The sequence below is a fragment of the Marmota marmota genome, unplaced genomic scaffold (genome assembly GCF_001458135.2).
Source record: "Marmota marmota marmota unplaced genomic scaffold, marMar, whole genome shotgun sequence".
NCBI lineage: Eukaryota > Metazoa > Chordata > Mammalia > Rodentia > Sciuridae > Marmota > Marmota marmota.
Window position 1 is genome coordinate 6,884,689 of NW_025999942.1, and position 12,556 is coordinate 6,897,244.

The 12,556-nt window shown below is 31.9% G+C and overlaps 1 protein-coding gene across 1 annotated transcript in view; it reads right to left on the reverse strand.

Annotated features, from left to right (window-relative positions):
• Positions 1-12,556, reverse strand: part of Pibf1 (progesterone immunomodulatory binding factor 1) — a 211,053-nt gene that overhangs the window by 61,129 nt on the left and 137,368 nt on the right. The window contains exon 14 of the mRNA XM_048801245.1: positions 5,488-5,590. Within this exon, the coding sequence (XP_048657202.1) occupies positions 5,488-5,590 (103 nt within the window). The remainder of the gene's footprint in view (positions 1-5,487; positions 5,591-12,556) is intronic.

Here is a 12,556-nt window from a genome sequence, read left to right on the forward strand (position 1 = left end):
ATTTTTTTTTTTTTTTTTTTTTTTGGTTTGCTATCCTCTTGCTTCAGCTTCCTAAATCACTGAAATTACAGACATACACCACCATGCCTAGCCAAAAGAGATACACACACACACATACCACCATGCCTAACCAAAAGAGATACACATACACACACACATATACACCACCATGCCTAGCCAAAAAAGATACACACACACACACACACACACATATTTTTTTGGTACCAGGGATTGAACCTGGGGGTGCTTAACCACTAAGCCATATGCTGAGCCATTTTTTATTTTGAGACAGGGTCTCACTAAGTTGCTTAGGGCCTTGCTAAGTTGCTGAGGCTGGCTTTGAACTTGTGTTCCATCTGCCTCAGCTTCTCAAGTCACAGGGACTACAGGTGTGTGCCACTGCACAGGGACAGCCAAAAGACATTCTGAAGTGATTCAAAGACAAAGCTATAGAAGGCAAATTGTATATCTGATAAAGGACTAATATCTAAAATATGGTCAAAACTCAATTATAAGAGAGCAACAGAAAAAAGTGGACAAAAAATGTTAACAGATACTTCTCCTGAGAGGTAAATAAAGTGGAAAGAACCTCAAATGAAAAGATGTTCAATATATGGGGCTGGGGTTGTGGCTCAGTGATACAGTGCTCGCCCGGCATGTGTGAGGGACTAGGTTGATCCTCAGTACCATATAAAAATGAATAATAAAATAAAAATATTGTGTCCATTTATATCTAAAAAACTATTTTAAAAAATTAAAAAAAAAGATGCTCAATACATTAGTCACTGGTCAATGCAATTAAAAAGTACAATGAGGGGGCTGGGGGAATAAGTTAGTGGAAGAGCACTTGCCAAGCATGCGCCTAAGCCCTGGATTTGATCCTCAGCCCCAAACCAAGCAAATGCCATCAAAACAAACAAACAAATCAACCCACCTTGAAAAATGAAAAACTCACAACACAACAACATACCACTGTACACCATACTACTAGTGGAAATGTAAAATGGTACTAACATTTTAGAAAAAAACAAACGAAACAAAACAAAAGAAAAAGTCTGGCACTTTCTTCCTTCCTTTCTTCTTTTTTTGGTACTAGGATTGCCTAGCCCTTTTTATTTTTGAGACAGAGTTTTGCTAAGTTACCTAGGGCTTTGCTAAGGTCCTGAGGCTGGCTTTGAATTTCCAATCCTCCTGCCTCAGCCTCTTGAATTTCTGGGATTGCAGGCGTGCATCATTATGCCTAGCTTGGCAGCTCTTTAAGACCATAAATAGACATCAATCATATAATCTAGCTATTCCACTTGTAGTTATTTACCCAAGAAAATGCAAGTATACCTTCATTCAAAGACTTGACCATGAATGCTTATATCAGGTTTATTGGCTATAAATGACCCAAATGTCCAGGAATAAATACAAAATAAATAAACTGGTATATCCACACAATAGAAGGTTGTTCAGCAATGGAAAGCAATGACCTATGGATGAATCTTATTACCTACAGTGAAAGAAGACAGGTTAAAAAAAAGTCCATGCATACTATATGATTCCTTTTATATAATACTCTAGGAAATAACAAATTAATCTATAAGAAAACTAATCAGCAGTTGCTTGGGAACTAGGATGAAGAAAGTTGCGGGAGAAGGATTCTGAGGGACACTTGGTAGTGGAAATCTACGTATTTCTTATATTCACTTTAATGATAAGTTATATTGTATACTTCAAATATGTGCTGTTTAATGTATATCAAATTATACTTCAATCAAGGTGCTAAAAAAGAATGTTTTCTTTTTATTCCCCATTTGAGTATTACTTAGTGTTTTCATTTCTCAGAGAATCCTAATAGCAAATAAATCAGTGGTAATTCTAGCATTAGTTATGGGTTTTATCTTTGTATTAGTCTCAAAAACTCTAAGATGGCTTAAATATTTAACTTTAAATATTTAACCAAAGCATATAGATACTGAGAATTTTCCTTCTCTATTTTTTTTATTATCTACCATGAAAAATCTATGATAATAAATTACCCAATACCATCATCTTTCGGCTAGTTTATGTAATTACTTTTAATTTAAGCAATATAATATATATATATTTTTTGGTGAGCCAGGAAAAAGAGTAAAATTCATGGAATATTCCAAATTAAACATTTTTGTTTTCAACATTAAGGGAAACATACATACTTCAGTCAGTACAGTTACCAATTCTCCAAATGTATAATAAAAAAATTTCAAAATTACACAAAAACACAGAAATAAATAATGAACCTATATGTGAAAGTCAGCCAGCTTCAAACATTAGCAACATTTTGTGATTTTTAAAAAAATTTTAGTCTCTTTTTCTCATGGAATATTTTACGGTATCATACCATTCTACATCATTAATATTTAAATATTTAATCCTTTCTTTCAAAAAGTCACAGATTATTTTGAAATTGCTCATACAAACTGGGCATAGTGGTACATGCCTGTAATTCCAGCTACTCTGAGGGTGAGCTGGAGGATGACAAGTTTGAGGTCAGTCTGGACAATTTAGCAAGACCCTGTCTCAAAATTAAAAAAAGGAGAGGGGAGGGGAGGGGGGATAGTAGGGGATAGGAAAGGCAGCAGAATACAACAGTCACTAATATGGCATTATGTAAAAATTGTGAATGTGTAACTGATGTGATTCTGCAATTTGTATTTGGGGTAAAAATGGGAGTTCATAACTCACTTGAATCAAATGTATGAAAGATGATATGTCATGAGCTTTGTAATGTTTTGAACAACCAATAAAAAAAAAAGAATTTGACCATTCTAACCTTAATAAAATATGTAATAAATCTGAAAAAAAAATAAAAATAAAAAAAAAAATTAAAAAAAGGGCTGGTGACTTGGCTCAGTGGTACACTGCCCCTGGGTTCAATCCCTATTCTGGAAAAACAAACAACAAAAAAAAAGAGTTGCTTCATAAAACGTTAATTGTACTTCATTACAAGAACACTTAATTTCTTGCATTTTTCTCCAGCAATTTATACACAAGTATATGCATGTTTAGAAATTCTCATTTTAATTTACTGTAGTATTTTAATATTTTATTTTGTAAAAGTAGGTTATATATGTAATATATAATACTTTTTCTAAAATTATTTTTAAAAAATATTTATTTTTTAGTTTTAGGTGGACACAATGTCTTTATTTTATTTTTATGTGGTGCTGAGAATTGAACCCAGTGCCTCACACATGCTAGGCAAGCATGCTACCACTTGAGCCACATCCCCAGCCCTCTAAAAGTAGTTTGATAAGTTATCTATATTAGCAAAGCAAGGTTCATTCCTCTGTGTCTTTTTCATTTCTTTTTTTAAGTACTGGTGATTGAACCTCAGGGCACTCTATATTCATAGTCCTTTTATTTTTAGAGACAAGGTCTCACTAAATTGCCCAGGCTGGCCTTAAAACTTGTGATCTTCTTGCCTCAGCCTCTGAGTAGCCAGGATTACATCTATTTCTTTGTTTATTCATTTATTTATCCTTTCCTGCTTCTACCCACTGATGTGCTGGAGTTGGGCTGTAGCATCATATAAAAGATAACTAGTAAATTTTTAGGACTTTTGTGAGCTGGTTGTTAAATTCAACCATAATTAAAAATTAAGCAGTTTAAATTTATAATAGAATCAATTTTATTAAAAACAAAGGAAACAAGTACTTAAAACTCATCAATTTTTAAATTTTTTTCCCCTCATACTGGGGATTGACCACAGGGGTGCTTTACCACTGAGCTGTATCAATTCTTTTTACTTTGAGATAGGGTCTTGCTAAGTTGCTGGGGCCAGCCTTGAATTTGTGATTTCCTACCTCAGCCTCCATGTTGCTGGGATTACAGTTGTATGCCACCACTCTAGACTACATTTTAATTATTTTAATATCATCTATGCTTGAGTTTACATATATTTGTTTTCGCTACATGGTGCAAACATTATGCAAAGGGGTGCTGCTGAGAATTTTTGCTCTTATCTGTCTGTGTTCAGAAACATTATGTTGGCATTTTATAGCTAGTTATATGCCACAGAGATGAACATATGCTACAAATGACAGTCCTCCCTCACACCCCTCTTGGGGAAGCTGGTTGTTAGCATTTATCAGCACACTACTGCATCCACTCTGATCATTAATTCTTTGCCAGGCACTGGAGCAATATGAAATATTTCTATTTTGTTTTTGAAATTTTAGGACAGAGATTCTCTTAATGTTATAGTATTAAATGTACTTTTTTAAATTTTTTTTTTATTTTTTATTGTGGGTTGTTCAAAACATTACAAATTTCTTGATATATCATATTCCACACTTTGATTCAAGTGGGTTATGAACTCTAGAAGATACTATAAAGATAAATATGAACATGTCCTTAAGAAAACAAAGAATATGCCTGTAATCCCAGCAACTTGTGAGGTGGAGGCAGGAGGATCCCAAGTTCAAAGCCAGCCTCAGTAACTCAGTGAAGTCCTAAGCAACACAGTGAGACCTTGTCTCAAAATTAAAAATTAAAAAAAAAAAGGAAAAAAAAAAAAAGAGCTGGGGCTAGGCGTAGTGGTGCACGCCTGTAATCATAGCAGCTTGGGAGGCTGAGGCAGGAGGATTGGGAGTTCAAAGTCAGCCTCAGCAACTGAAAGAGGCTGGAAGCTGGAGCAACTCAGCAAAACCCTGTCTCTAAACAAAATATAAAAAAGGGCTAGGGATGTGGCTTAGTGTACAACGCTCCTAGGTTCAATCCCTAGTACAAAAAAAAAAAAAAAAAAGAAACAAAGACTACATAGTATATATTAGTAGAATTTAATGTTTTTTAAAAATCCCTTATAATATAAATAAATAAAGCTCTTAAAAGAGTTTTAAAATATTACCCTAAAAAAACTGGTTTAGTTGAGATCAGAAAATAAAAGGAACACTTGAGGGTGGCAACTTTGGTTTTGTTTTGACTTGAATTTCAAAAGCACAGAAAAAAAATAATTTGATGTTAACTAAAAATAATAATACATATATTAAAATGATATATAAATTGTATAAATATTCTTTAACAGAATGCTAAAGCAAATGGCAAACATGAATCTGACTTTAAGTGGAAACAAAGTTAAGTGTGTTCAATAATAGATAAATGATTTTTTTTGAACACAGAAATAAAGAGTAAATCTTAAAAATAGTGGAAAACTTAAAATGTCATCAAAATTTGCTAAACTTGTTTTGCCAGTTGAAATTCTCAGAAATCAAAGCTTTTGTCTGTCTAGTCTGCATTTATACTTAGTCTGGGCACTTTAATCCCCTTTTTGTTCTTAGTTTTGCCATACACCATAAGTTATTTTATAGAGCCTTAACGTTCAGTTAGTTTCATAAATTGTGAAATAATTTTGTACTACCAGTTTATTTTCAAATTGCTCAGAAGATTAAACAAAGGAGTTATAAAGAATTAAAATGAACACTGGGTTTCTTTATACATACTTCTTTTGTTTAAGTTATTTACCTCTTGTGAAAGCTGTGTTACTTGGTCCTTTTGATGTCCAAGATCTTTTAAAATCAATGAGTTTTGTTTTTCTAACTGAAGAACTCTTCTTGCCAAGTGGACACTAGGTGAATGAAGTGAGAAAATTAATGCTTGCAACAATGCAAAAAAAAAATGCTATCTAAAATATTCAAAATGGGCTTGTGAGCTAGAAAACTGATTATTTTTTATAATATTTAATTATTAACAAAAAAATATGGGCTCAAATAATAAATCAATGCAAGACCAAGACCCCAACAACTCAGAATTCTGAAAGTAAATAAAAATCCCCATAACTGTGATATATTGATTACGGCAGTAATGGTTTCTAGCTCTTGCTACAAAAGTGAATTACTTTAAGATACTTGCTTGAAAAGACCACAAGATAGCAATTTACAGCTTTTCCCCATTTTTATAAAAATTTCTCTGTTACAAACGGATCAGAAAATTAGTTGAAATATTATGAACAATAATATGCTGGCACTTTGAAAAGCATCAGTGTTTACCTCAGATAACATAATGCATTTTACAATTGAATAGGTTTTCTATTCAAAGTATGGATGGAAATGATGTATAAAGCTTGGAAAATGTCTATGGTAAAGGTAAGAAATCATCCCTCTGATACCTGCAATATCACAACTTATCATTCCGACTTTCAGTATTTAAAATTACATTAAATATAAAATGTTCTAAATCCACTATTAAGAAACAATCTTAAGGGAAAAAAAAAAGCTTCATTCCTTGTAACTACAGGGGGAAACACACATAATTCTTTAAAGAACTAGTACTAATATTAAGACATGTTAATACTAATTAATTAGTACTAATTAGTACAAATTAATATTACTAATATTAGTAATATTAGTACTAATATTAAGACATTGTTCCCACAGACCTCTCTGTATTTCCATATTTACCACATTTTCATGTTCTATGTTAGTGAATTTATTAATCTATGAATTGTAGAATCCATGGAATACAAGACGTTTTACAATGACAAGATATCATTTCTCTAAGTAAAATTATAGGATAAAAACAATTCTATCATATACTTGACATTTCCTCACATCAGACAAAGGAAAGCAGACAAACCTCTTCAAACCACACTAAATATCACTCTGCATATCTATTTCTAAAAATGTGTTCCAAATAATAATGATGAATTCTGATAGAAGTTCATACTTTGTTTAGACCTAAGAAGATACTATCTATCTGTTCAACTGGCATATTTTGCCTTAACCATCAGCTGAAGTTAGAGATGGAAGAGACATATAGTTCCCATTTTTGGCTACCATTCTTTTTTAAAAACTGCTTTATTGATGCATAATTTTATTGCTATGCAACTAATATACAATAAAGCTTACCCATTTAAAATGTATAAATCAATAGTTTTAGTATATGTAGAGTAGTGCAACTATCACTATAATCTAATTTTAGAACATTTTCATTACCCTCCAAAGAAACTTTGTACCTATTAACAGTTAATCCCCCTTCTTCCTCACTAAATGCTTCCTGCTCTCAACCCCACCAGCCTTGGGGAGCCACTAAATTGATGTTTCCTTCTTTCTTTTTTTTTTTTTTAAATAGATTTTTAAAGACATTTATAGTTTATGGGTATCCTGTTTTTCATTCCCCAAGTAAATGTACCAAACAAGTTCTAATTTGACTATAAACTAAGAAGACCTCTACAAATAAGTCTTACTGCTAATTTTTTATTATATTTACATTTTAAATCTGTTGATTCTAATACATGTTTGCAAGCATCAGTATTTGATATCACTAACTATTTTTTTGTTGGGTTAATTTAAAAACCTTAGAGTTATCTAAATTCAAATTTTCATTGTCTCTATCTTTCTCATCCTTCAAATATGTTAGGTATAAATTCTGTCTTCCATAGAAAATAGCATCCAGGTCTTTTGTATAGTAATTTTTAACAAACATGTTGAAGGCACAGGCCAAATCTATGCAACATTCAGTATAGAGTAATGAACCCAATCAAATGCAATTACACAGAAATAGAGTTATGGATCCATAAGATGGAGTTTTATGCAAATAAAAATTTGTCTGTAAAGAAATAAAGGAAATAATGAAATGCAAATGTCACTTGTTATAAGACATCAAATTTATTAATACAAAATTGTTCATTTGATTTAGGTGCTTTTAATCTTGCAATTGCATAATGTTTTTATGAAGATATGGTGATAACACTTACAAATGAAAAATATATAAAATACTGACTTAGGAAATTCTTTGTATGGTAGGTGTAAGCCATATCACCAGGAACACCTCCTTCTAATAAAAATTTCCCTTATTTTGGTTAGGGGACTCTTAAATGAGGAAAATCAATTCAAAGGAAGAAAGGTATCTTGTGATATCTTGAAGTTAGTTATAAACATGCTCTACTTGTTTTTTTTTTTTTTTAGTATTCTATAGTACAATTCTAATGAGAAAAAATTTCTAGGAACTGATGCTAACAGAAAAGACTGTGACTATTATTTTAACATTGATGTCATTTACGAACATGGTTATCATGTGGAATGCACTGTGGCACCACTGGTCTCCAACATAAATGGACTATGTTTTAAAATTTACTTCTAAGTCACTTGTAAGAATAATAGGATATATTTCCTTGTGGATATATCAGAAATGGTATTAAGACCCATTCAGCCTATTAATGTGGCATGTCCCCTGAAGGAATAAAAAGAGAAAAAGGAATAAAAATAGCAAAATCTTTCATTAAAATATATGTAAGCACAAACAATTTAAATATAACTAATGTTATTTTTTTCCCTGCTAATTTCTTTAAATTTTCTGAGTATGTAAATAAAAAATGATAACATTGTTTTATGGGTTTCTAACAGTGTTGCAATACATTTGGAAACCATAAAAAAAAAAAGCAGGGAGATGTTAAAAGCAGCTGTATGGTCACAAGGTTTCTATACTTTACACAAAGTAGTACAATATTAACTCTGGACTATGAAAAGCTAAAGATACATAGCGTATGTATGTATGTACCTACATATTTTTGCAGTACCGGGGATCAAGCCTGGGAGGTGCTCTACCACTGAATTTTATCTCAAGTCCCTGTTTCTTTTTTCTTTTAAGAGAAGATCTTGCTTAAGTTTCCCAGGCTGGCCTTGAACTTGTGATTCTCCTGCCTCTGCCTCCTGAATTGCTGGGATTATAGGTGTGCGCCACTGTGTCTGGCAGTAACTAATTACTGAGTAAATTAACTTTATAAGACTTTCTTTTTCTTCATACTCTAACCAATACTGGGTATTCATCATCTTAAAAGTTTTGCCAATCTTATGAATAAATAGGATAACCCCATTTTAAATTAATTTTCCTTATATACATTGGAATATTTCTTGATATTCTTTTATGTGTGTTAATATTTTCACCTTCTCATGTTTATTGGTCATTTATATTTTTTACTCAATGAATTGATATTTACATTCTTTTCCCATTCTAAATTTTACTTACATGGTTGATTCTAAACTATATCTAAATTAAAACACAAAAGTTCTCTATCACATCATCAGAACCAGTTTTATTTTCCATTAATGTCCACTCTATTTAAAAACATGAAAGTTCTCTATCACATCACCAGAACCAGTTTTATTTTCCATTAATGTCCACTCTATTTAATCTCCCATAAATGTTTTGTATATTCCTTCTGCTGTAGGTCCTCCAATCTGAAGATCAGTTCTTCCACTATTTGTGAGCCCAACTTTTCCTGAAAGGCTCCCTTCAAGTTCCATTTCTAACCATGTTAGTCCTCATTCATCTCTATTCCCCTGGCACACAGAATAGACTTTAGCATAGAGTCCGACACAGACTCTAGCACGTGGTATCGCCAACTTACATACATTGGAATATTTCTTGATATTCTTTTATGTGTGTTAATATTTTCTCCATTAACAGAACTCATATAATGACAGGGGTCTTATTCATTGAAGTGCCTAACAACAGAGCTGAACAGAGTGGACACTCAATACTCCCTGATGGACTCTCCTGTAGGTGAATTTTGTCCCAATGAATATAGTGCTAGAAACCATATTCCAAGGTTGCAGAACCTTAATATTAAAGTATAACTAATGCTTAGCCTCTATGCATTGAATTAGCAATAAACAAAGTACATAAAGTTAATAAGGGAGAATACAAATGACAGACACCAATTGTCCTCTTGTATTCAACCTGTTAAATCTTTAAATGTGTCATACTGCTTTGGTGAGTGAATTGGCATAGGTGGATCCTGTACAGAAATCTGGGATACTAAAAGTGAGAAATGAAATTCAAAGTGAGACAAATGAAGAACTGTTCAACCACAATTAAGTTTATGTCTCCAAAACATAATATACACACAATGAAAACAAGAATAAGTCCTTTTCAAGTTCTATATAAAGAGTAACTAAAATAGAGTCAAGAAAATGACTCTTGCTACAGGTTATTTTTTGATATAGAATGCAATGAACTTCTTAAGAAAGCAATACTTTCAAAAGATTATTTACTGGGACACTAAAGTAGGTATAACAATACTTCTTTGTAATTATATTAAATGCTATTTTTACTTATTCCAAGATTAAGTTGGACATCAACTAGAAATTAACATCACAGGTATATAGTTTCATGTCTAAATATTAAACCAAAATTTTATTGGTTATTGGTAAAATTATTAAGGTAAGGGTTATCTCTAAGTTTCTTCAGCATTTCTTGACTTCCAAATAAATTATTTCTCTGTCAATGTCAGTCAGTACTTCCCATTACTGTATGAAGGTTTGTAAACAGTATCATCCAGCAATGCATATACATGAAAACTAAGAAGAGGAAAACACACTTCCAGTATGCATAAAAACTTGTCAGTTTCTCTGGCTTTCTTTTTCCCCCTTCATTATGAAGATCAGTATACTTGTTTCAACATAAAGCTCTTTATAAAACTAGGTAGAAACTAAAATGCAAGATCTATAGTATGCAGTATATCTGATAATGTGAATGGCTTAAAAACTTTGAGAAAAGTCTCTAAACATTTAATCAGCCACAACAAACAGAGAGAGGCACACACTAAGGCCACATTAGTGCCTAAAATAAAGGTATTGTGTCCAACTACAACCAAAAAAAAAAAAAAAAAATTAAAAAAAGAGAAGATATTGAGGGGGGGGATAGTAGAGGATAGGAAAGGTAGTAGAATACAACAGTTACTAATATGGCATTATGTAAAAATGTGGATGTGTAACCGATGTGATTCTGCAATCTGTATTTGGGGTAAAAATGGGAGTTCATAACCCACTTGAATCTAATGTATGAAATATGATATGTCAAGAGTTTTGTAATGTTTTGAACAACCAATAAAAAAAAAGAGAAGATATTACTTGATATAACCCATTAACAGGAAATTTAGTGTGACAACACAATCAAAACATACAACCAGAAAATCTTGTTTGCTATTTTCAAAACAGTCATTAATGAAACAAAAACATTATTTCAGATTTTCAAGTTCAATCAAGAAGAGTCCATTTTATTTTAATCTACTATAATTATATAAGACCTTTTAATTTTTCACAATTGTGTTGCAGAAAGAGTTTAACACAATATATACCTATTATTTGTATCCCTATGAAACTTCAAAACGTGAGTTATATTATGTAATCATTAAAATATGTTTAAGAAGAATTTTGGGGAGTTTGTTTTTTACTTATTTATTCTTTGTGTGTGTGTGTATTTTTTTTTTTTTTTGAGACAAGGTCTCCGTAAATTGCCCAGACTGGTTTTGAATTTGTGATTCCATCTTAGTCTCCTGAGTAGCAGGGATTACAGGTGCATACCACAATCCCTGTGAGTTACTTTTTCAAATTAACAAAAAAACCAATTATACTACTACTATATAGAAAATCCGCACTGTATCTTAAAAACTGATATTAAAGAATGTGAATATCAAAATAATTTTGTGTCCATGTTTCATATTTAAAAGCCTCATTAAAATTTTTTAAAAATAGGAAGGAGATAGGAAAGGCAGCAGAATACAATAGACACTAGTATGGCAGTATGTATAAACATGGCTGTATAACCAATGTGATCCTGCAATCTGTTCACGTGGGAAAAATAAGAACTCATACCCCATTTGAATCAAATGTATGATAGATGATATGTCAAGATCATTGTAATGTTTTGAGCAACCAATAAAATTCAGCAGCTGTCATCACAACAATAAAAAAAATTAAAAAATCATTTTAAATAAATGCTTAAATTGTGTAACCATGTAAGGTACTTTAAGAAGATATTACTTAGGCTGAGGTTGTGGCTCAGCAGTAGAGCGCTCGTCTAGCACGTGCGAGGCCCTGGGTTTGATCCTCAGCACCACATAAAAATAAGTAAATAAAATAAAGTTATTGTGTCTAATTACAACCAAAAAAATATTTAAAAAAGAGAAGATATTACTTGATATAACCCATTAACATTTACTGAACTCTACTGTCAGGCACTGTGTGGCGAACTTCGTATCTATTTTCTCATTTTAATCTCATATTATTGTTGGGGTAGCAACAGGAAACTTATGAAAATGTTCACTGGCTGTCCAATTTTATGGCCTCAACCAGAAGTCTATTCAAAAACAGAAGTCCTAAAATTTAAAGTTTTGTATAAATATTGAAAATAATCTTTTTTTGAAGAATATTCATTGACAAGGGTGTGATGGCATAGACCTGTAATCTCAGTGACTTGGGAGGATGAGGCAGAAGGATCACCAGACTCTAAGCAATTTAGCAAGACCCTATCTCAAAAAAACAATAAACAAACAAACAAACAAACAAACAAAAATATCTGGGAAAGCACCCCTAAGTTTAATCCCTGGTGCCCCCTACCTCCCCAAAAAAAGGATATTTATTGACAAAAATATGTTCAGGATAAAATGCTAGAATTAGCTGGGCATGGTTGAGCATATCTGTAATCCTGGTTTCTCAAGAAGGTAAAGAGAAGGATTACAAATTGGAGGCCAGCCTAGGCAATTTAGCAAAGCCCTGTTTCATAAAAGTAAAAAAAAAAAAAAAAAAAAAAA